The following is a 21,069-nucleotide window of genomic DNA, read 5'->3' on the forward strand; positions in this document are numbered from 1 at the left end:
TCGTCTCACGGGCCCCCCTTCCGAGAAATCCTGGATTCATAATTACTTACTGTATACAACAGATCCTCAAGGCCATAGATCAGTCCAGTCGTCATACCCACAACCATTTACGTCAAAACGGGTTCTCGAGGAATCCAGTCAGCGACAATTTAAAGCCTTCAAGTTATAAATTATACATGACTATATCCATTGACTGATCTTTTGCCGCTCAAATTAACCAAGAAAGAAACATGAAAGAACATTACATATAGTCTGCAGACATTCCGTTACGCAGTAAAGGCTTCGGTTTCCATACTTTGGTGAATGTTTTAATTTCCAGTGCGTCATTCATCAACAACAGCTAAGGCTGTAAAGTCATACATAATATGCTATACTTAAAGGATGTTTCCTTAATTATAAAATGGTAACGGAACTTTTTCACGCAAACGCGGTACACTGCAGATCTTCAGTTATGTCCGACTAAATAATGGTCTTTCTCGTTCAAATTTTCGTCAGTCTCTTAAAGAGCGACCCTCAAAGCATTTTATATTTTGTTACCATATAAATGATGAATGTAGGCACAAAATTCATCTTGATAAGTTGTAGACCATTAAAAACCACTGCTATCTGTGCAGGTTGTACTGTTTTAGAATTGTTTCTTGAAACAGCTGAGATTTATCAGTTAAAGTGACTGGATTGTGTAGTCTAATGTACAGATGTCAGTTCCCGAAACACAAACAGAATGGAAAAAGCTATAAGAGGTCCATAGCCTCATATGACATGTTTACAATGTATTACACATTTCTCCGAAGGGAAATATATTGGTGTTGTGTGTCATTCATTGGTGACCTAATATTTATATGAATTTAAAAAGGACGTGTCGTGGTTGAGTTATTAGAACTGATAAAATAATGGATTAAACATTAACATCTAGCCCTGTACCGAGAAACCGACGTGATCACGACTTTAGTTTTAAAGGAACATTCCAGAGATTTAGCATATCTTAAAGGTGAATCTCTTGAAAGCAAAACTATAGCTATAGAAATACTACTAGCACTCAAGTTATTTCATTGTCTTGGACTAAGACATATCTAAATTAACATTCTGTCTCAAGTCAGTTTTAATGCTCTCACAAGGACAACTTTCTGTTCTGTTTGAATATTTAACTGCGTCGGAATAACTTCAAGGGTCAGAACCTCAAACCGATATGGAAGGGGTAAGCAAGTTTAGCATACTCGAATTCGGAAGTCGCTTAATGAAAATGTTTCATGTTACGAGTTTATTACACTATGTGCGTCGTAATTCATTACACAGCTTTTTACCCAGAGAAAGATTTTTTTTGCAGAGAAATGTAGTTATCCTTGAAGAAACAATCAATAGTTATGCTTATAATGTATACCAGTATGACATATCCGGAAGCAACTAATTTGCATGTAAGGTTCGGGTTGAAGGCTATACTCATGTCAGTATACATGACAGGGGTTAATACTATACAGTTATCATTAAAAGGGTGCAAAACACATCTCAACCTTCCCTTCAACCCACTCAGAAAAAACATAAAAACCAATCCAGTATCTATCTGATGGGCCGGGCTTGGTAAAACGTACAGTGACGTCATTCTTTTCGGCTAACGGTAAACTTAACGCAATGTGTAAATGGTGATCCTCGCCTTGATACATCTGCTTGTAAGAAAGCCTGGATTCTTGGAAACTGCGAGTACTTGAGGCTATACTATTAGGTTACTGTTAGTTGGTTTTTTATGCTATGCAAGTTAAAGTCCCATGACAATCAGACAAGTGAGTTCATTTGTTTATTTATATTCAATTGTTATATGTCAAAGCATCAAGGAAAAGTTAATTTAATTTGCAAAGTTCTGTTTTGATTTGATGAACTCTACGTGCACTTGGGTCTGGGTATATTTCTAAACAAATTGCAACCTTAGAACTCGATAGGGTTTGTAAAACTTGTCGAAAAATATCGATAAAAACACAAACAATATGTTTTTGTCGTGAAGTCTGACATCGAAAGAAGAAGAAGAAGACAAAAACAAAAAGAAACACTTTCTGATTCCTGATATTTAGGACACAATCATGCTGATTTTGAAATGTATTTGAAATTCTGATTTACAATATTCATTCGGTCTAGACTATTGATATATATATATGTATATGTCACGGCATCGAGACGCATCAGTTGTCGAATATATCGACTTTAATCCGTTTTGGTAGGCTTAATAAAATCGACATTTTATTTAATTCCAAGGTAACATATAAACTCATTCACGCGAGTGTACCCTTGACCTCTGACACGAATATCATAAACCATATATAAAAGCACCAGCAAAACTCTCAGAAGAGTTCAGGAAGTTGACGATGTTGCTATGGCAATGTCATGGTATGCTCTCAGCGCAAATTGTTACATGTCAAGGCTAAAATGGTCTATACAATCGAATGTTCTAAAACCTGAGTGACGTTGGAGTTGTGAGGGAGAAGGGGGAGGGGGGTGGTGGTGGTGGGGGGGGGGGTGTTTGTGCGACAACTGGCCGTGACACTAGGGTGTAGCTAACTGTTTTCAAGAACATGTTTTCTGTCTTGAGGAGGAACAATCGTTTCCAAGATCATTTTCTTTTAATAAATGAAGATACAAACATGTCATTTCTGAAATATAAAACTCTGGAATATACAAACGTCATACAGTAATTGTAACTATACAACGTCAGTTGGGTCATTCCATAATTTACTGAGGGATCTGTCAGTAGCACTGTCGTCATTATACGTTTTGGGGTGAAGATGGTTGGGAATGAGGAAGGGGCTGGAATTATGGCGGGGGAGGTGAGTTTCCGATGAGCCTTAACTTCTTGAAACAATTTCGGAAAGCAGCGTGTAATGAAGAACACCTTACGCTTATCACGTGTCAGGTTTTCGGAATAAACACATGTACGGTGAGGTTGTAGGTCAATGGACTTTATCAAAGGGTTACTGTCCTCTCGAGTACATACGATCAAAGACATCGATGACTTTTCAGTGTAATATTACATCAGTGACGTGCACAGGATATCGTAGGCGGGGGGGGGGGGGGGTGGTGGAGAGGAGGGGGAGAGGATGATTTCTAAAATCTAAGCGACTGATGTACGGTCATTAGTGGCAGGAACTCTTTTGCGAGGGACAAAGGCAGAACTATGATTTTATAAAAGAGGCGATATGACCATGGCGTCGTTGAGGCCGACTACCATGTGGTCTGGCGGATCTCCAAGGAAAAACATATGTATGTACATAAAAGGAGCTGTAAACAGCTCCGTGGAATATCATGTATGTATATATAGGACTATGTATGGATGTATACATGCATGACAACCCCGTCAGCTTCTATGGATTCCGTTGGAACATTATCAAGTCGGTGAAGTTCGGTTTGAAAGCTGCGGAGTTTAAAAAACAAATAAAGATTGATTTTTCTCCCCCTCCATTATTCTATATATTGTTGAGCGTTGAACTGGTATTTTCCTTGATCTTGGAGTTAGTGCTCCCAGTAGCTCCATAAGGGCTTTATCATCAACAGTTATCCACTCGCAGTGCCTTTATTGAGATAATTAAGAGTCTATATGATGAAGAGATTTCCATCTACCTTCAACCACGTCACCGAGTTCGTATTTGATCGTAAACCCAGGCCTGCTCTCTTTCATGACAGCATAACTTCTGCGCCGCTTCAGACGCAAGCAGTCCATAAAAATCTGGGCAAATAATTTTCATAAAAGTCTTGTTTATTCAAACGGATCGTCGGCAATTCTGAGACCACTGATGAAGGGAAGAAGCAGTTTTCTTGGGCTGAATGATCTAAAGTTTTTCTTGCAAGAAATCTGATATATACAAACACACAGATATAATATATATATATATATATATATATATATATATATATATTTTATACGTACCTATGGCATATGGTAGTAATCAAATTGAAGGTGATAACTAAAGAAGCTGCTTCGTGTATCGTCATGGTCGCATGGATTCGGTTTGATTGAGTGTCGGATTTCTAGCAAAATGAAGCGACTCAAATTATTTACGTAGATTGTGTTAGCTTTACTAGATAATAAGGAAAATTTGTTTACTGCATGAGAAAATTCAAATTTCACTGTTACATGAAGCTTTCATCTTTGCTAAGATATTTGGTTTAATAATATACGGGTTGTCTGCAGTCGGTTGAACGACAGGGTAATTCATTACAAAAGTTTGCAATAATGTTGTTCAATCTGATGATGAGGCTGAACGGCGAAGTCGACACTGGGTCAGTTAGGTAAGAGACTGATAGAACGAAAACGTCACACTCATGTATGCGCACCATAGGAAGGTATCGGACATTTGAAAAATACAGGTTTCATTAGGTGACAGTAAGGGAAGGGGAAGGAGGGGGGGGGGTTGAAGCATCGGATATTTGAAAACTACTTGGGAGAGGGAGGGGGTTGGGAGATGATTGCCATAACTTTGAAGAAAAGCATCAAAGGTAGATTATTATATTTATGTTGCTGTAAGCACCTCAGCTGTATACAGGTTTCATTAGGAGACAGTAAGCGAAGGGGGAGGGGTGGGGGGGGAGGGTTGGACTTCACCGCTCTGGAGTTCATAAAGATGATGAAAATGAACCATCTGTTAAAACCGGTAGTGACCCCAAATTTTCAACAAAAATAAGTTCTGTTTTCAATACCTTCGGGATATCCTGATTTTCTCCAAATTATTTCAGTCATTGAGTGCTGTTCAAATAGTCAGTGAGTTCAAAATCCTTGGATTGGCAGGAAAAAAACCCCTGAACTCTGAGCTATTAAGTGACCAATGTTTGACTTTCTGGGAAACTTGGAAGCAATTGTAACTCAGTGGTCTGCTGTTCATTCCCATTGCAATACAAATTACATTTATGATAGGAGTCAAAAGTCAAAATTTAGCAATGATGGTGGTGCCTTAGTGAATATAAAACTTATACTGACTTACTTTACAAAAGACAAAATAAAATGTTAGAAAGCAGTGTAATGTTTTCAATTGATTGTATTTCAGTAAATATATTATATGAAATACACCTCCAGATGACAAACTTCATAGTTTTGAAAACAAAAAAGGAGAAAATTATGCAAATTGTGCACCATTTCAATTAAATATGGTCCATCATATAGTCATAACAATGATCCCACACAGAACTTTCAATAATGAAATAAAGAAAGGCTATATTCTTTCAATCAATAAGGGGGGGGCAGAGGAAGCAGTGATAACAAACACTCTCAGCCTACAACCCAACCCCCCCCCCCTCAACCTCTTCCCTCAGCCAAATATAATTTATGCTTACACATAGCCTTAAACTGCAGTCATGGAGTAACATTCCCCGATCACAGGGGAAAATGCAATCTAACATCTACCTCTTTTCTTGACTTGGAGAGAATATTTCAGAAAATCTCTTCTACTCCTTGTTCTTTGGGAGGCTTTGTAAGCAGGGGACAAAGGAGGGAGCAATATTCCATAGGATATCACTGTTTTTCCAGCAACATAAATAATTCTTTCTATTGGTAAAAATTTTGCACAAAACGGTTTCATCGGTCTACCATATATTTCTTGTTCATATTAAAGCTGCTATGGTATTTAGCCTCGACATCAAAAAAAAAAAAATTAAATATTGTTACCATCAAAACCCAGCACATGAAGAGTACACTCTACACAACAGACTTTTACAATGTGGTTCAAAGTGTCTTTTATCCTAAACTTCAAAGGAACATGAATAAATAAAAATCATAAAATAAATGATTTAGGTAAACAGACAGTACACTGTAGGACCTACTTGAAATGATAATGTACGCAAATACGAATCGTATCCGATGTGGGCACGAACTTGAACATGACTGTGCAAATAGTTAATAAAAATCTTTGATATGGTATCTATCTTAGAAAACAATAGAGGTCAACAGCTAAACAATGGAGGTCAACACTTAACACAATGGGGAAATCAGAGCACATCTTTTAACCGAGGAATAGAGAAATAACAAACTTCATAAAGTAAAAAAACTATTTGGCAGCCCATAGAGCATGAGATACTCAAGTCATATCTATATAATAAATATAATATATACCCTTGTAGAGTTTCGTCATATTAACTCTTTGCCAAAAAAGCAAAACACACAGATTTCCAAAACTTTCAAAAGTTTTCTTTGTTAGTTTGAACAAAAGATATGAGATATGAAACGGGTACAGAAATCATGCCAATTCTCCGACTGACGATAATGTTTATCGACTTTAACGCGCGTTTAAGGTCTTGTTGTCTACTGGAAGAAAATTAAAAGTACTCTTTTTTTCTTCTGTGACTTTTGACTCATTCTGCATTGGATTTGAATGTGTATAAATTTCTTTAATACTAATAATATCCTGATTTTGAACACCATGAACGAAGTAGCGGATTTCTCTGCTTGGCCTCACATTTTCATTGGCATTCTCAACTGCCTCTTTAAAGTGCTATATTAATAAAAGTTGGCCATGTTCATTAAGAAATTAAAATTTCTGGTGAAAAGTGGGAAGATAATTAAAAATGCAAAGTAACTGAAAATAATAGTACTTTTGAAAGTTTTGCTATGTGGTGGGAGTCAAATGACAGAAAAACATACAATGAAACATATAAAAGAAATTTAAAAAACTAATAATAATAATAATAATACCCCAGAAGAACAGAGTTAAAATATTTAAAAAAAAAGCAAATTATTGCAAAGTTGTTTTCATAAAGTACAGATTTTATCAAGAATATTCATTGATTCATGTGAAATATCACATTAAACTGGCAACAGTTTACAGAAATAAATGACTGATTCAATCTGATTAATTTTATGCTTATAGCATCTATTATAAAGAAAGGCCTTTAGTTTAGACTAAACATTGAATTGCCCCCATTTTTAAATCTGACACATGAATAGTGAAAAATAAATATTTATTTCTATGTTTGAACTAAAACAATATAATTGAAACCAAAAATTGACCCTTTTTCCTGTTTTTGTCTTTTAATTGTAATACTATATATATTTGAGATGGTTACCCCAATGGGCATCTTTACCACTAGTGATCGGACCATGCACTGCCTACCAGAATCTGTTTCCATCTACTAGTTGGTGATAGTGGTTTAGCCATGGTTGCAGATGACACCCTCCCTCCCACCCACCATGTCACCATCCCAATCATGATGGTGTCCTTGGATGTGCCCCTACCCACATCCTTCATCCCCAGCAAACAAAGAGGTAAATGATATTCTTGTGTAAGTACTAAACTGAGATTAAGTGAGATTATTAAAATGCAATGCTCACATTGGTTTGGACCCTGTTCCACCTTATCTGGGAACGAGCTGATTATTGATTTATGCCAAGTAGGAGAAGGAATACAGAAAGTGCAGGAAGAAGATAACATTGGGCAATAAAACTGGTGGTCTTGAAGGGAGGGGGGGAGGGGGAAATAGTATTTATACAAAAATCAAATCTGTGGCTAAAATATTCCTCTTATCTGAATGGGAGACATGTGAAGATACCCACAATTTTTTTTTACAAAACTTGAACTGAAGCAAGAATATATATCAACAAAAACTAGTAAAAGAAGGAAGAAGCAAAGAAACAAAACAAAAAACACAATAGCCTATTGTTTCTATTCGAGACAGCCATTATATCGAAGATAAAGAAAAGAAACCGATAAAGATTGGTCTTAAAGAAATAAAGTCAACAATAATTTTTTTTACAATATATTGCACGTGTCGATGCGACTGGTTATTGAACTGAGCTGCTAGTGGTAGGCGCATCGCCACTGGACCCTTCTTGAGTCATCTGTCTCTTAGGGGGCCTTTCAGATAGGCTGGAAGTCGGAGAGAGAGGCACTTTGCTTACAGGAGAGAAAGGTATCTTGGTTGGTGCACTGAACCCTGTGTTTTGGGGGGAGAATGACAGAATGAGGAATATTTAAAAAAAAAAAAAAACTAATGAAAAGTTCAAATTTTAAAAGCATCTTTTTAGAATTGATTTTGCGATATTTGTTTTGGATGGTCATGTCGATACTAAAATTCTTTGAACAATGTAGGGCGGGGCATTGGCTTGACTAATCAAATGTATTTTCCACATAAATGAAGTGAAAGTGAACAAAGGCTTGACAATTTCTAATTTTCTCTTCATTTGATGGAAGACAATGATGGAAAGAAGTGGCTAAGTTTAAAGAGAAACTTTGAAAGAATAGTCTAGGTCAAAATTTCCTTTTGATATGTTAAAGAGGAACACAATCTAAGCATTCTGGTGAAATTTGCATTCAATTCCTATGTACCGTTTTTGAGATATTGACAGTTGAGGTTTTCTGATATTCTACCAAAAGTGAACTTAAACGGTACATAGGAATTGAATGCAAATTTCACAAGAAAGCTTAAATTATGTTCCTCTGTAAAATATCAAAAGAATTTTTGACCTGGACTATTCTTTTAATATTCATATTCAATTAGTATTCATTGACTTACAGGCTAATTAAGATTCATGTGGTGAAAAAAACAAAATCTAGCAGGGTGTCCTAGAAAGTTTAAGCTATATGATCTCCTTTGTTTAATTAAGACTTCTGAAATTTAACATCCACTACAAAAGCGGACAGGTGCTTCCATAGAGACGTGATGAATAGAAAAGTTATGTACACCATTTATGTATGAGAATCATAAGGTCTAAATGTGCAAACAAAATGAAATGTGATCAGATGCACAGAGCTTTAAACCAAACATGCAAGTGCATGGGCGTCAGCAGGTTTCAGAAAGTGGGGGGGACACTATACTATCTAAGCGGAGCGCCACCATTGGTTGGCGCGTAGCGTACCAGAAAATTTTGGGTACATAAGACCCCCTAGATCGCAGGAGACGGCCTTCCTGAGTCGTTTTTAGTTACATCAGAACCAGATCTGTGAGGAGAAATTTTGTCTCACAAAACTAAATTCCGACAGAAAGTACTGGTAGAAAGATGCCGTTCTGACACCAAGGGAAACGAATTACACAGCGTCCATCTCAAACGAAATATTTTCGGTAGTTTGGTATCATATAGTACCCTGCATACAGGCAGAATACTGTCTGTAGGGCCTAAAATATATGATATTACCTTCCTGGTGGGGTCTTCGACTTGTTTTCAAGTTGAAATGCGTCGTTTTCTCTGATTCACAGTGTAGGGCAAGGGGAATTCCATTTCTGGCGAGAAGGGGTGCTTCCACAAAACACTCTAAAACATCGTTCAAACATCGCACAAACTTTTATCAGAGGTCTCAGACGAAGCGGGGAGGGTGAATATCGGAGGAAGGGGGATAAAGGGCCAAGCACTGTTCTAATTTCCAGTGCAATTTATTGATAATGATTCTTAAGTTAGATTCTACTTGAATCAGCTCAGCAATTGTGATAGAAAATCGCGCATATGCATGTGATTTTTTTAATAACTGCTCTGAAAAGTGGGGGGGACAAATGATATGATATCCCCTCCACTTTTGAAAGTGGGGGGGACATGTCCCCCCCGTCCCCCACCTGTTGACGCCCGTGTGCAAGTGTACTAATGGCTGCTTGAGAATAGAAGGCACAAACTTCATCATATGAGATCATGTGATGCAATATGAAGAAAATATTGAATAAATATAAAATAGTGTGAAATAATTATGAAATAATATAAAAGTCATGTAAAGAAAAAAATGGAGAAAATGGAACAACAATAAAGGGGGGGGGAGGGGGGAGGAGGAAGAGGGGGCAGGGATCATGAATTTTAATCTTTGCCACAAAAAAAAGAACAGGATTGATGTGAGATACCATAAAATGATATTGTTGTTTCATGTTAAACAACATACACATTCTAAGTCTTGAGAAGACTAGCAAGGAGTCTCTTTATTCCAAGCTTCCAGCTTCAACACACTTTTTTCACAAAGCTGATCATATTATTGAAAATATTCATTGAGCTAAAATCATTTGTTTCAAAACATTGATCATATCTCTCTCCTAACCATTTCTCTAGGCTGTATGCTTTTAACAAGTCTAACCAGCTATTTATAATATAAAAAAAAAAAACAGCCAAAGTTTAGTTTATATATACAACATGTGACAAAATCCCTCTCGAATTAGGGAAGGGTGAACATGACTTTTAATATGTTCAACTAGCTTATCTCTGACAATCTGCCTGCTGTGCCAAGGTCTGTTCAATCACTTTGAAAATTGGATTGGGGGGGAGGGAAGGGCACCCATCCATTGTTATCAGTCGAATTCATGTTCGAATTAAGACTCCGAACCCATTCGTACATTTGAATAAATTTCTCTGGAGATTCAGTTCCAATTTGATATAAACTAAATACTCATGGCTCAAGTTGTACGTAATTCCTTTGAGCTTTGCCGACCTCATAGTTTTGATGAATTACTAAAAGATCCCATGCTGTGATTTTGGAACATTGATGAAAGAATACTCTGCATTGATTTAAAGAGATATGTATATGTTTATATATATATATATATATATATATATATATGTATATATAAATCAATATATATAATAATATATATATATAAATATATATAAAATATATATATAATATATATATATAATATATAATAATATAAATATATATATATATATATATATATTTATATATAAACTTATATGTGTGCAAGCTCAAAAACTTCTATCCATGCTTCAATTTATTGACAAAAACAAACTGAACAACATATCAAAATCTACAGACAAATATCTGCAAATTTTGATGACTAATAAAAAATAAAAAAATAAAAAAAATTAGGGAAGAAAATATGACAATTAAATAGAAATTTTATGACTTGCAGCTACATGTTCATGTAATAGAGTGAAATGGGCTTAAAGGGTCTGGTTATCCAGTACTCAAATGCATGTTTTAATGTTCCAGGTGGTGCACGCTATTGAGGGCTTTTAAAAAGTAAGTGTTTCATTTCTCTTTCCAACAATAAGGGTAATCTACTCAACGAGTTTCACACCATGATTTATATACAGTAATATTCTTTCATTAAACCATGCTGGCAGGTGTATTTGCAAGATGAACACATCCAGAGTTTTAATTCTTGAAATTAACAGCAGTGTAAAAGAAATGTAAAAGTTGGATATTTTAGTAGATAATTTGGCTGCGATGAATTTTTTGTTTTCTTTCACTGACTTCAATGACTTGCAGGTTTGACAGTCACATCTTTCGCAGGCTGCAAGATAAACATTGCTAGTGAGGGCTTGACTTTAAAAATCTCTCTGCAATGCTAGTAGAAATGTATATAGAGGTTATATTTGGCTAGGATGAAGTATAATATTTGAACTGACCTGGTGTCTCTTGAAAAAAAATGAACAATGATGCTAGTTTGTTATGAGTAGGATGTTTAAATGGATACTTGTGGTTACAAAAATCCACACTACTAATTTATGAAAAAAGGGGGGAAGGAGGGGGAGGGGGAATCTTTTGAGGTTTTGAACAATCTGTGGGACATGTACCCTGTATCCCCCCCTCCCCAGGTCTCCTGTATATATGAAATACTTTGTGACCTTTCTTCTTCTCCCTTAACTCTCACATTAATTTTAAGTTATTAAATTTTTTTTCAAATCCTGTAAGATTGCTACATGTAAAACTATTTCATTTCTTACAGTACTTCAATTTTATTATAAATAAAAACAATAAATAAAAAAAAAAGATTGCAAACAATTACATCTACTGAAGGATATAAAATATGTTTTTATTTATTTTGTTTCTAAAATAGTAACAACAATAATAAAGCCAAAAAACAAACACATAAAGAATGAAGGACAGATCCTCGTGTGTGTTTCTTTAAAGTCAGGGAATGTTGTATGGTTGTCTAATATTCGTCCGCTATCAGCGAGGAAAACACAGCTAATGACTGGGACCCAGGATCCTGCGACTGAGGGTTAATTTCATTTGTTAGGCAAATGGGCAGAATGAGCAGCTGCTCGCATGGAAAGGAAACAAAAATAATCACTAGCGGCGGCGCAATGGAAGTGCACAGCTGTGTGACTAATACAGGAGACAGACAGAGAATGAGATATATATAAAAACTCCAGAAACGGAAAAAAAAATCTGCTTTTACAATACACTGGTAAGAGTCGATTTGCAATATTAATGCCACCCAGAGAGAGAATTTCGTCATCCTCGTCCTCGGGAAAGTTTTTACGAGTATTTTTTTTTAAGAGTATATTTTTTCGGATCTGAGGGTAATGGTAAAAGAAGATGAAGAGATGATGATATCGAGAAAAAAAAAGCAGGAAAAATAAAGAGAAATGAATCTAGAAATGGTTATAAATATATAGCAGGATGAAGAGGAATCAATTTAGAGGCGGGTAGATGGGATGTGGATATTTACGGTGAATGTTACTACTACTACTACCCCACACCAGCAGAAGTGAAGATGAGGACCCATCTTTGTGGTAGATTGAGGATGTATGCCTCGTGCATACATTAAGATGAATAATCTTCTAGCAATCCTCTGAGAAAAATTTGTTGGTCTTATTATACCTCAAATAAACATGTTTATTTGAGTTTGTTTCTTAAAAATCCTTTCAGTCGCTTAAACGGAGCTGTCCACGTGGAGGAGCCTAATGCAAAGTGACGGAGATAATGACTTACAATGAGGAAAAGGGCAGTGGGAGGGTGGGGGGGGGAGGGCAGTGGGGGAAAATAAGGGCATGGGTATTGCATAGGTGCAGTTCAGGAAAACCCTCCTCTTTCCCCATCATTCATCTCCCAGGGTGCCCTGCCATGTGGTGGGGGTAGATAATAACACACTTACATACTATACAGTACATAACACACTTGAACTTGTATTTATAATGGGTCTATGTGGAGAGTCAAGTCTGCACAGACCTGTAGTAGATTTGACTCAGGATTTCTGATTTCACTCCTGTAATCTGCCGTGCCGGTCACTCTCCATAGATTGGTAATTTAGCCCCAATTGGGGAGAGGTCAACGAGAAATTGCCAAATGTGAGGGATGGGAAAAGTTTGACTGATGCCTAAAATTTCCAAACACTCATTAATTTTAATAATAGCTCACCTTACAGTATGATTAATCCACAGCATACTTTCTGTACATATACAAATCATTTTCCAAAGTGTCTATGATACCAGACAGACCAGTTTTGAGGTTTCAAGTGTGAGGTCACAACTGCGTTCGTAACGACTCGGAGCGAGACGTTACTCGCAGGAGAGTAATCATTTTACTCTAGGGTAGCATCTATAGGCTTAGGAGCCTAATTTGATTTGGGGGGGCTGTAACGACTTGCCCGAAAAATATAACCAACATTTTTCGCGCGAGCATGTTCGTGTGCAGCATTCATCGATTATTACATCACATGCCAATAACATACAATCATTTTCTGTGTTATTACTCTTCCATATTGGTATAATTATTGGGGAAGTCGTTACAATAATTATGATCATAATAATATCAGTTTAACCATTGAAAAACACATTGCAAATTATTTTTCTTTCAGCAGGTGCCCGAAAAATTCTCAGCATATTGCCCAAATTTTCACAAACATTTTTGGTTGGGGGGGGGGGGGGGGCTGCAGCACCTATGTAGGGTAGTCCTGGCAAATTCCTTAAACTCATAATTTATACATACATATTGAAAGACCAAAGAAAAAAATTGGTCTTCTCTTCATATTTTGATGTGACTTTACTCAATCGGACAAGAGTGGATTCATGATTCTAGGCAATCAGATGAGGCATCGAAAAAAGAAAGGAAGAGAATAAAACGAGATCAAGCGGAGTGTCGTATTGAGTAATATATGAAGGAATACTGTGACTGACACCAAAAGAGATATTATGATGGATGGAATGAAACTCTGATACATGGAAGAGATGACACATAGATTTAAAAAAAATTAATCATAATGATACAAAGATAAAATAAAGGATGACTTTTTGGTAGAATATTGGTGTTGATTTGTTTTGGTTCAACAAAATAAAACTGAAGCAAAAGATTAGTGTTGATCATCTATTGTACCTTTCCAAAATTTCTAACAAAATTCATGATTTCAAAAAAAAAAAAAAAAAAAAATTGGTCAAATTTTTAGGATGTTCCTTTAAGGAAAACAGGATCAATGTTCAGTTCTAAATGTTGACTGTCAAAAATTGCTTCATTTTAGCTGCAGATTCATTTACATGTTTTTACACAAGGATGAAACCCCAAAATGTATTTTCATATCAAAATTTGTAAGAACATTGTAAACATATTAGTATTTGAGAAATCAAGAACCCAATGTTTATTTGATGTTATTTTACTTTGTCATACTGTTTGTGTTGCTTGTTCATAATATGTTTATTTAAACTAGGTATTCCAGCCACTCTGTCTGATGTGCCCGGGTGATTAAACTGTAATTTTCTCAAAACTTAAAAAGCCATATTAAAATGGTATTTTTGTCTAAAAAAAGTCATCCTTTAAATGTCAAAACTAGCAAATACAAATCTACTGCATCTTACAAATTTCACCGTTGGAGTCTTACCATAGTTGCTCGTTAAAAGCCTGTGTAGATTTAAGCAGGATAAAAACAGAAACAAAGCAAAAATACAAACAAAAATATCTCATCAGGGAATTTCTATCAATTAACTTGTGATTATAAATTACACAGGTATTTGTTACTGTACAACAAACTCAGGAGTGCATGCCAATATAAATTACTAACAATTGATAATTTACATCAGAATTGTTTACAAAATGTACTTTAAAAAAAAGAACAAGTACAGACAAATCATAGCAATGTAGCAAAAACGAAACAGAACACATATTGTTTTCTTGATGCACCCTCCCCCCCACTCCTTACCTCGGACTCAAGCCCACCATGTCAAACAACTGATGCTGCATAAACTGAAGTGATACAAATGTGATTTGCTTAACTTCCCCCTTCCCTCTCCCCTCCCTGGGCCCTATTCCATTCCCTTTCTCTTTGTTCACTTTAGAGAGCTAAGTCTATGAAAGGATTAAGATAATGGTATTTACAATCACTGCTGATACAGGAGTTAGGAATCTAAGAATCTTGGTAGTTGAGGTTTCAAGCTCTCTGGTTAAAGAGTAAACCAAGTAAAAAAAGGGCAGGTTTACCTTTCAAGAAACAATGATTTTCTCACCTGCAATGGTTTTGTAAAATGAAAGATACAAATCCAAAATGAGCTAATTGGATTTCCAACCTACCAATAAACATCCCAAAATACTTCTGTGGCTGTTTCCTTCAATGTATTGGGCACATAACACTACTCTAACACTGCTACATGTGGCTGTTTACTACAATGTATTGGTTTCATAGCACTACTATACAACACTTCTACGTGTAGCTGTTTACTGCATTGTATTGGGCACATAACACTACTCCATGTGTGTAACACTTCTATGTGTGGCTGTTTACTACAAGGTCTTGGTCCCATAACACTACTCTATGTGTGTGTAACACTTCTGTGTGGCTGTTTTCTACAATGTATTGGTTTCATAGCACTACTATATGTGTGTAACACTTCTATGTGTGGCTGTTTACTACAATGTCTTGGTCACATAACACTACTCTATGTGTGTGTAACACTTCTATGTGTGGCTGTTTACGGCATTGCATTGGGCACATGACACTACTCTATGTGTGTAACACTTCTATGTGTGGCTGTTTACTACAATGTCTTGGTCACATAACACTACTCTATGTGTGTAACACTTCTAGGAGTGGATGTTTTCTACAATGTATTGGTCACATAACACTACTCTATGGTTGTAACACTTCTATATGTGGCTGCTTTACAGGCATTGTATTGGTCACATAACACTACTCTATGTGTGTAAGACTTCTATGTGTGGCTGTTTTACGGCATTGTATTTGTCACATAACACTACTATGTGTATAACACTTCTAGGAGTCTCTGTTTACTGTGTTGTATTAGTCACATTAGAAATGAGAAATCATAAACCCCTTCCAATCATGGGGCAACTTTTTGAGTTATGTCAACGATTTTACCAACCCTACTGTATTTTACTGAAAATGAAATGTCATTGGTTCACACTAAGACACCTTCCTACATTTTATCTCCAAATGAACATTTTTGTCATCAGAAATGCATCAAAATATGCTAAAAAGTGAGAAAATGGTCACCTATGTTCAAAATTCAACACATATTTTCCTGCCACACTGAAAGCAATAATCCACACTGAGATAGTTTGATGTCTATAGTATGAGATAATCCTCAAAAACATAATCCACAAAGGCTGGGACTAATCTGGAGGATCAGGATCAGAGGCCTCTGGGAAACTACTTTTGAAAATTTCCAGCAAATTTTTAGCTATCGATACTAAAATTGGGGGCCAAAACTAATGAACTTCAACCTGTTAGTACTTTATGAATCCTTTCAATACTATTTTGTTTCCCACATGCTTTTCATGTCAGATCTGCCAACATCAGGTCTAGAAATCTTCAAAATTTTCACTTTGGAACATCATCAATTGAAATGAAACTGGACTAGTGAAACTAACGACCGACATTGACGAGGTAACTAAGTATCGGAAAGCATCAGAAAATTTAACAAAATTTATTGAAAAACTCAAATGGCTGCTTTAAGCGCATATCCTCTCAATGCTTTTCATGTATTCCATTCATTGAATGTAGTCTTTTAGTGACAACCATATTAGTTTTTTCATGAAATTCAGAAATAACACAGCTCATGTAATTTAGAATGGGTGAGAGCATTTTATTGTGTCCTTTACATAATTTAACGACTATCGTCTATCGACTTCCCTTTATTACCCATGTACTCAAGTGCCATGACATTCTTTTAACTTTTTTTTCCCAGACACAAACTCCAGATGTTTTTAACATGTATGTCAAGGCCGTGTGCATTTCTCCGCATCACTTGATTACAAAACAAGAAAATGCTAAGCCCATTCGGAGAGAGTGGTATGGTTTTTGTTTCGTTCATGATTGAACGATCGTAATGGTCCCCAACAGCTGCGTGTAAGATTACTTTAACAGAGGCATGATAGTCAACTGCAAACCATTGACAAATGAACTTATTGAGAACTAGATGAAGCTCGTCCACGTTGTCGACCTAAAATTATTGAGGCAGCTTCTGTTGCCAAATTATCTTCTTCAAGAACAGTGCACCATATTCAAAGATTGCTTAAATTGTTTTGTTAAAAATAATCCAGGGGGGAGGAAATATTGCTCAAGTGTTAATAAATAATGAGAGGCATGAAAAAACACCTGGAGAATTTGATACCAAAATTTGAGATATTACAATGACCTTTAAGTTATCATATTTTATTTATATATATTACAATATTTCAAAAGTTGAGAAATTGATGGGCAGCCTGGCTAATCCCCCCCCCTTTCTTCCTTACTTTACAAACTCCCTGTTAAAAAAGTGATCAAAATCAACCTCAATTATACCATGCCAAGATTTTATAAAAGTTTTGGAAAGTGCGCTGCAGATTTTGGTTTCCTAGACATTGTGGACATTTCAATTAGCCAATTAAATGTCTAAACAAAGGACCTAATACTCTGAAGCTGACAGAAAATGAAAGCAAATATCACTGTTTTGGTACAAAAGTTACTCTGATGAGATGATACACAACATTCTACCCTCTAAAACTGCTGTTGCATGAGGACAGAGGGCGCTATTCTGGCAAAAACTATTTAGGTTCAAGCAATCATATCTTGAGTTCGTAAAATAACAGGTTACTGAAAATTTCAACATGAGTGACCATTATTTGACCGTCTAGCATATTATGGGCCATACTGAAGAGGTTTTATAGCATGCCTTAAATTTGCCACAAGATTTCTGCCAAATTTTTGCATTAACAGGTACGAAATCCTGATCCTTTTATCACAATTCTGTTTTGATAATGTGATTTTTTTAGGTACTTTCAAGAATGTATCTAGCAAATGTGACATCATCAATCAATGCAGATCAGCTTTAACTAATGTTCTTTACATTTTTTTCTGTCTTTTCCACATCATAATTCCAAAGAAGATAAAAGTCCTTACAGGAAATGTGTATGTAATGCCACAGTAATTGCAAGCAAACCTTCTCTCCCCCCCCCCCCCCCCCCCAAAATAGCTAACAATGCAAATTCAAATATTTCACTTTATAACAACAAATTTATACAAGTTGGCAATACAAGCAAATATCACTGTTTTGGTACAATGGTTACTATCAGGACATCATACACAACATTCTACCCGATACAATTGCTGTTGCATGAGTACAGATGGCGCTATTCTGGCAAACTTATTTAGGTTCAAGCAATAGTGTCTTGAGAATAAAAAATGAAATGATATAAATACAGCATTACTATCTTTACTTCTGCATATGAGCCTCCATGTGTTATAATTAAGGACGCCAGATATACCTGCATGGTGGCAGCGGTGGGATACAGCTTTGAGGTATACATTAAAAGTGTAATTCTCCTGTTAATTACACTGTGCTGAATCTATATTACATTATCTTATAGTTCAAAGTGGACTCCATTTTTGAAATTATGTAGCACATTAAAATATAAATTCTTGTAGAATTTATTATCTCAGGTAGCTTTGGTTTATCATTAGCTTACCTGTTGCTTTTAATGTATATATCAGGTAATCTACCTAATTGAGGTAACCACAAACTCTTTTGGCATAATTCTGTATAACATTGTAGTCATTCTCTGCATATTTTTAACTTACATTACAGTGTTTACAGTATCAATCGTATATGTATTGAACAATTCTTGATGATCTAGACTGATACTTCTCAAGCAGTTTTGTCTGATGACACCTTACCTCGCTAAGGGTATTAGAGTTAAAGGAGACCAAAAGCCCAAACATCAGCAACCAATTGTTTAGGAAAAAGTAATATTGATGAAAAACTCCCTCACAGGAGACAAGCTGCCATTTTGTCCGATATGCGATGTATAGGAATATTTATTAAAATTATTTATAAATTTTAATATAGGAATATTATATATGAGGAATATTTCAATTCCCTTTGTGAGCTGATTACAATTTTTATAGTGAAAGTAAACATTGTCATTAATGGCATCCACATAACTACCATGAACTACAAACAAAGAACTTCTCTAATTTGCAACAATTACATTTATAACTACTAATTCTGTCACAGAGGAAATTAGAGAGAACAGGGCAAAGCAAAGGCTTTTGTGACTCAATTTTTAGCCTTTTTTTTTTACCCCAAGCTGTTTTCCCCAAGCTGTTTTCCCCAAGCTATTTTCAGGAGTAGTTTATCACAAGCATCGCAATCACACTGCTCAGGACTGGGTGTTAATGTCTTCTTCAACATCATTGTGTTATTTTTGGAAACGGTTCTTACATTTACCACACGGGAAGTTTGTTTGAAATAAACTCTTACCTTGTAGTTCTGGTAGATTAGCGTATAGATCCAAGGATTCAGGATTACGGTAAGCCCCTCTCTGCAAGATCTGCTCCCCAGCGATGATTTTCTTAACAGCTACTTCTACCTTCTTACCGCTTATCGTGTACTGTCAGAGAAAAATGTTTGTATCTTTCTTTTCACGTTTATAGTCAACATAGATTGGTAGAAACATGATTACTTCTTTTTCAGAAACTAGTTTCTTATATTTCTGATTCATTTGATGAACTCAGACAACAATATTTGTAATCAATCATCATCTGTCATAGATAAATGATGATTGGCTTCCACCCTTGGATGTCGTGTGCCACAGACATACACTGACCTCTGCTCTAACTAAAACAGTGTAAAGTGGATCTGTACTGCCCCAAAATATACTAGACAACACCCATAGTAGCCATTACAGTCAGGCATGATCAAACTTTCAATACTAATTTACTAACACATCAGAAGCCTTTACATTCATTGAGGCAGTGTCTAGAAATAAAAGGAGGCAGGGGGGGGGGGTGTAGAGGTTAGAAGGTGAGGGGATTTATAGGCTTCTATAAAAAAGACTTGTTATGTAATGTTTTGCAACTTTTATTTATACATGAACAGTAACACTTAATGGTATTACCTTAGTGTCATGAACCTCTTTATGTACATGGCTAGCAATGTCATTTATTATTTTGGTGTGAAGGAGAGAGGAGGGAGAAAGGAGGGAGGGAGGGAAGGAAGGAGGGAGTAAGGATGTAGCGAAGGATGTAGCGAAGGAGGGAGGGAAGGAGGGAGGAAGAGAGGGAGGGAAGGAGGGAGGGTAGGAGGGAAGGAGGGAGGGAAGGAGGGAGGAAGAGAGGGCGGGAAGGAGGGAGGGTAGGAGGGAAGGAGGGAGGGAAGGAGGGAGGAAGAGAGGGAGGGAAGGAGGGAGGGTAGGAGGGAAGGAGGGAGGGAAGGAGGGAGGAAGGATGGAGGGAGGAAGGAAGGAGGTAGGAATGAGGGAGGAAGGAAGGAAGGAGGGAAGGAGGGAGGAGGGAAGGAGGATGGAGGGAAGAAGGAGGGGGAGAAGTAGACGACAAGTAAACCTTACAGGTATATCCTTCGTTGCCAGGATCACTTCAGGTACATGCCTAGCGGACAGCTCCTTGCGGATTAATCCTCGGATCTTTTTGATGTAATCTTTGGTCACCTCTTTGCCATCGGCCATCAGTAAGAAAAGGACGACCCTTTCCTCGTTGTGGACGTTTCTTTGTGGGATGCACAGACTGTCTTTTATCTCAGGTAGTGTCTCCACTGAGGAAGATTCAAAGAGATTGGTAAAAATGACAACGTATTGGAATGTCAAAATTATTTCATAACAGTTAGAAACAATATGAGCTTTTAATAGTGTTTATATGTGACTATACTGGGTGCCATCAGTAGTCCCAATTAATAAGATTAAGTAGATTATAAATTCCAAATCCAGGACAACCAGAAAAAGAGCTGGGTCACCACAAAACAAAAATGGCCAAAAGAGAAATTCAATAGGTTTTAATTTCAGTCTCAGTTTTTTCTAGTACAAATTTCAAACAATTTAGAAAGAGGAAGCTTAAGGAGTAAAACAAATAATGAAGGAAATAAAAGTTTGAAGAAAGTTTGGCCATAACGAGTTAAAAAAACAATAAAATATTGAATAATTTAAACTAAAGGATTTAATATTCAAATGA

The 21,069-nt window shown here is 36.3% G+C and overlaps 1 protein-coding gene across 2 annotated transcripts in view; it reads right to left on the bottom strand.

The window, feature by feature from the left end:
• Positions 1 to 5,003: 5,003 nt before the first annotated feature.
• Positions 5,004 to 21,069, bottom strand: part of LOC139980917 (acetoacetyl-CoA synthetase-like) — a 46,681-nt gene continuing 30,615 nt past the window's right edge. Inside the window, exons 16-19 of one of the 2 annotated variants that reach the window (XM_071992961.1) lie at positions 20,454 to 20,656; positions 19,367 to 19,496; positions 14,494 to 14,513; positions 7,759 to 7,899 (exon numbers count right to left, since the gene is read on the bottom strand). In XM_071992961.1, coding sequence (XP_071849062.1) covers positions 14,506 to 14,513; positions 19,367 to 19,496; positions 20,454 to 20,656 — 341 coding nt within the window. In that variant the 3' untranslated portion in view covers positions 7,759 to 7,899; positions 14,494 to 14,505. Of the gene's footprint in view, positions 7,900 to 14,493; positions 14,514 to 19,366; positions 19,497 to 20,453; positions 20,657 to 21,069 lie in introns of both variants that reach the window. The other variant, XM_071992960.1, reaches the window with a different exon arrangement.

The sequence above is a fragment of the Apostichopus japonicus genome, chromosome 15 (assembly GCF_037975245.1).
Source record: "Apostichopus japonicus isolate 1M-3 chromosome 15, ASM3797524v1, whole genome shotgun sequence".
NCBI lineage: Eukaryota > Metazoa > Echinodermata > Holothuroidea > Aspidochirotida > Stichopodidae > Apostichopus > Apostichopus japonicus.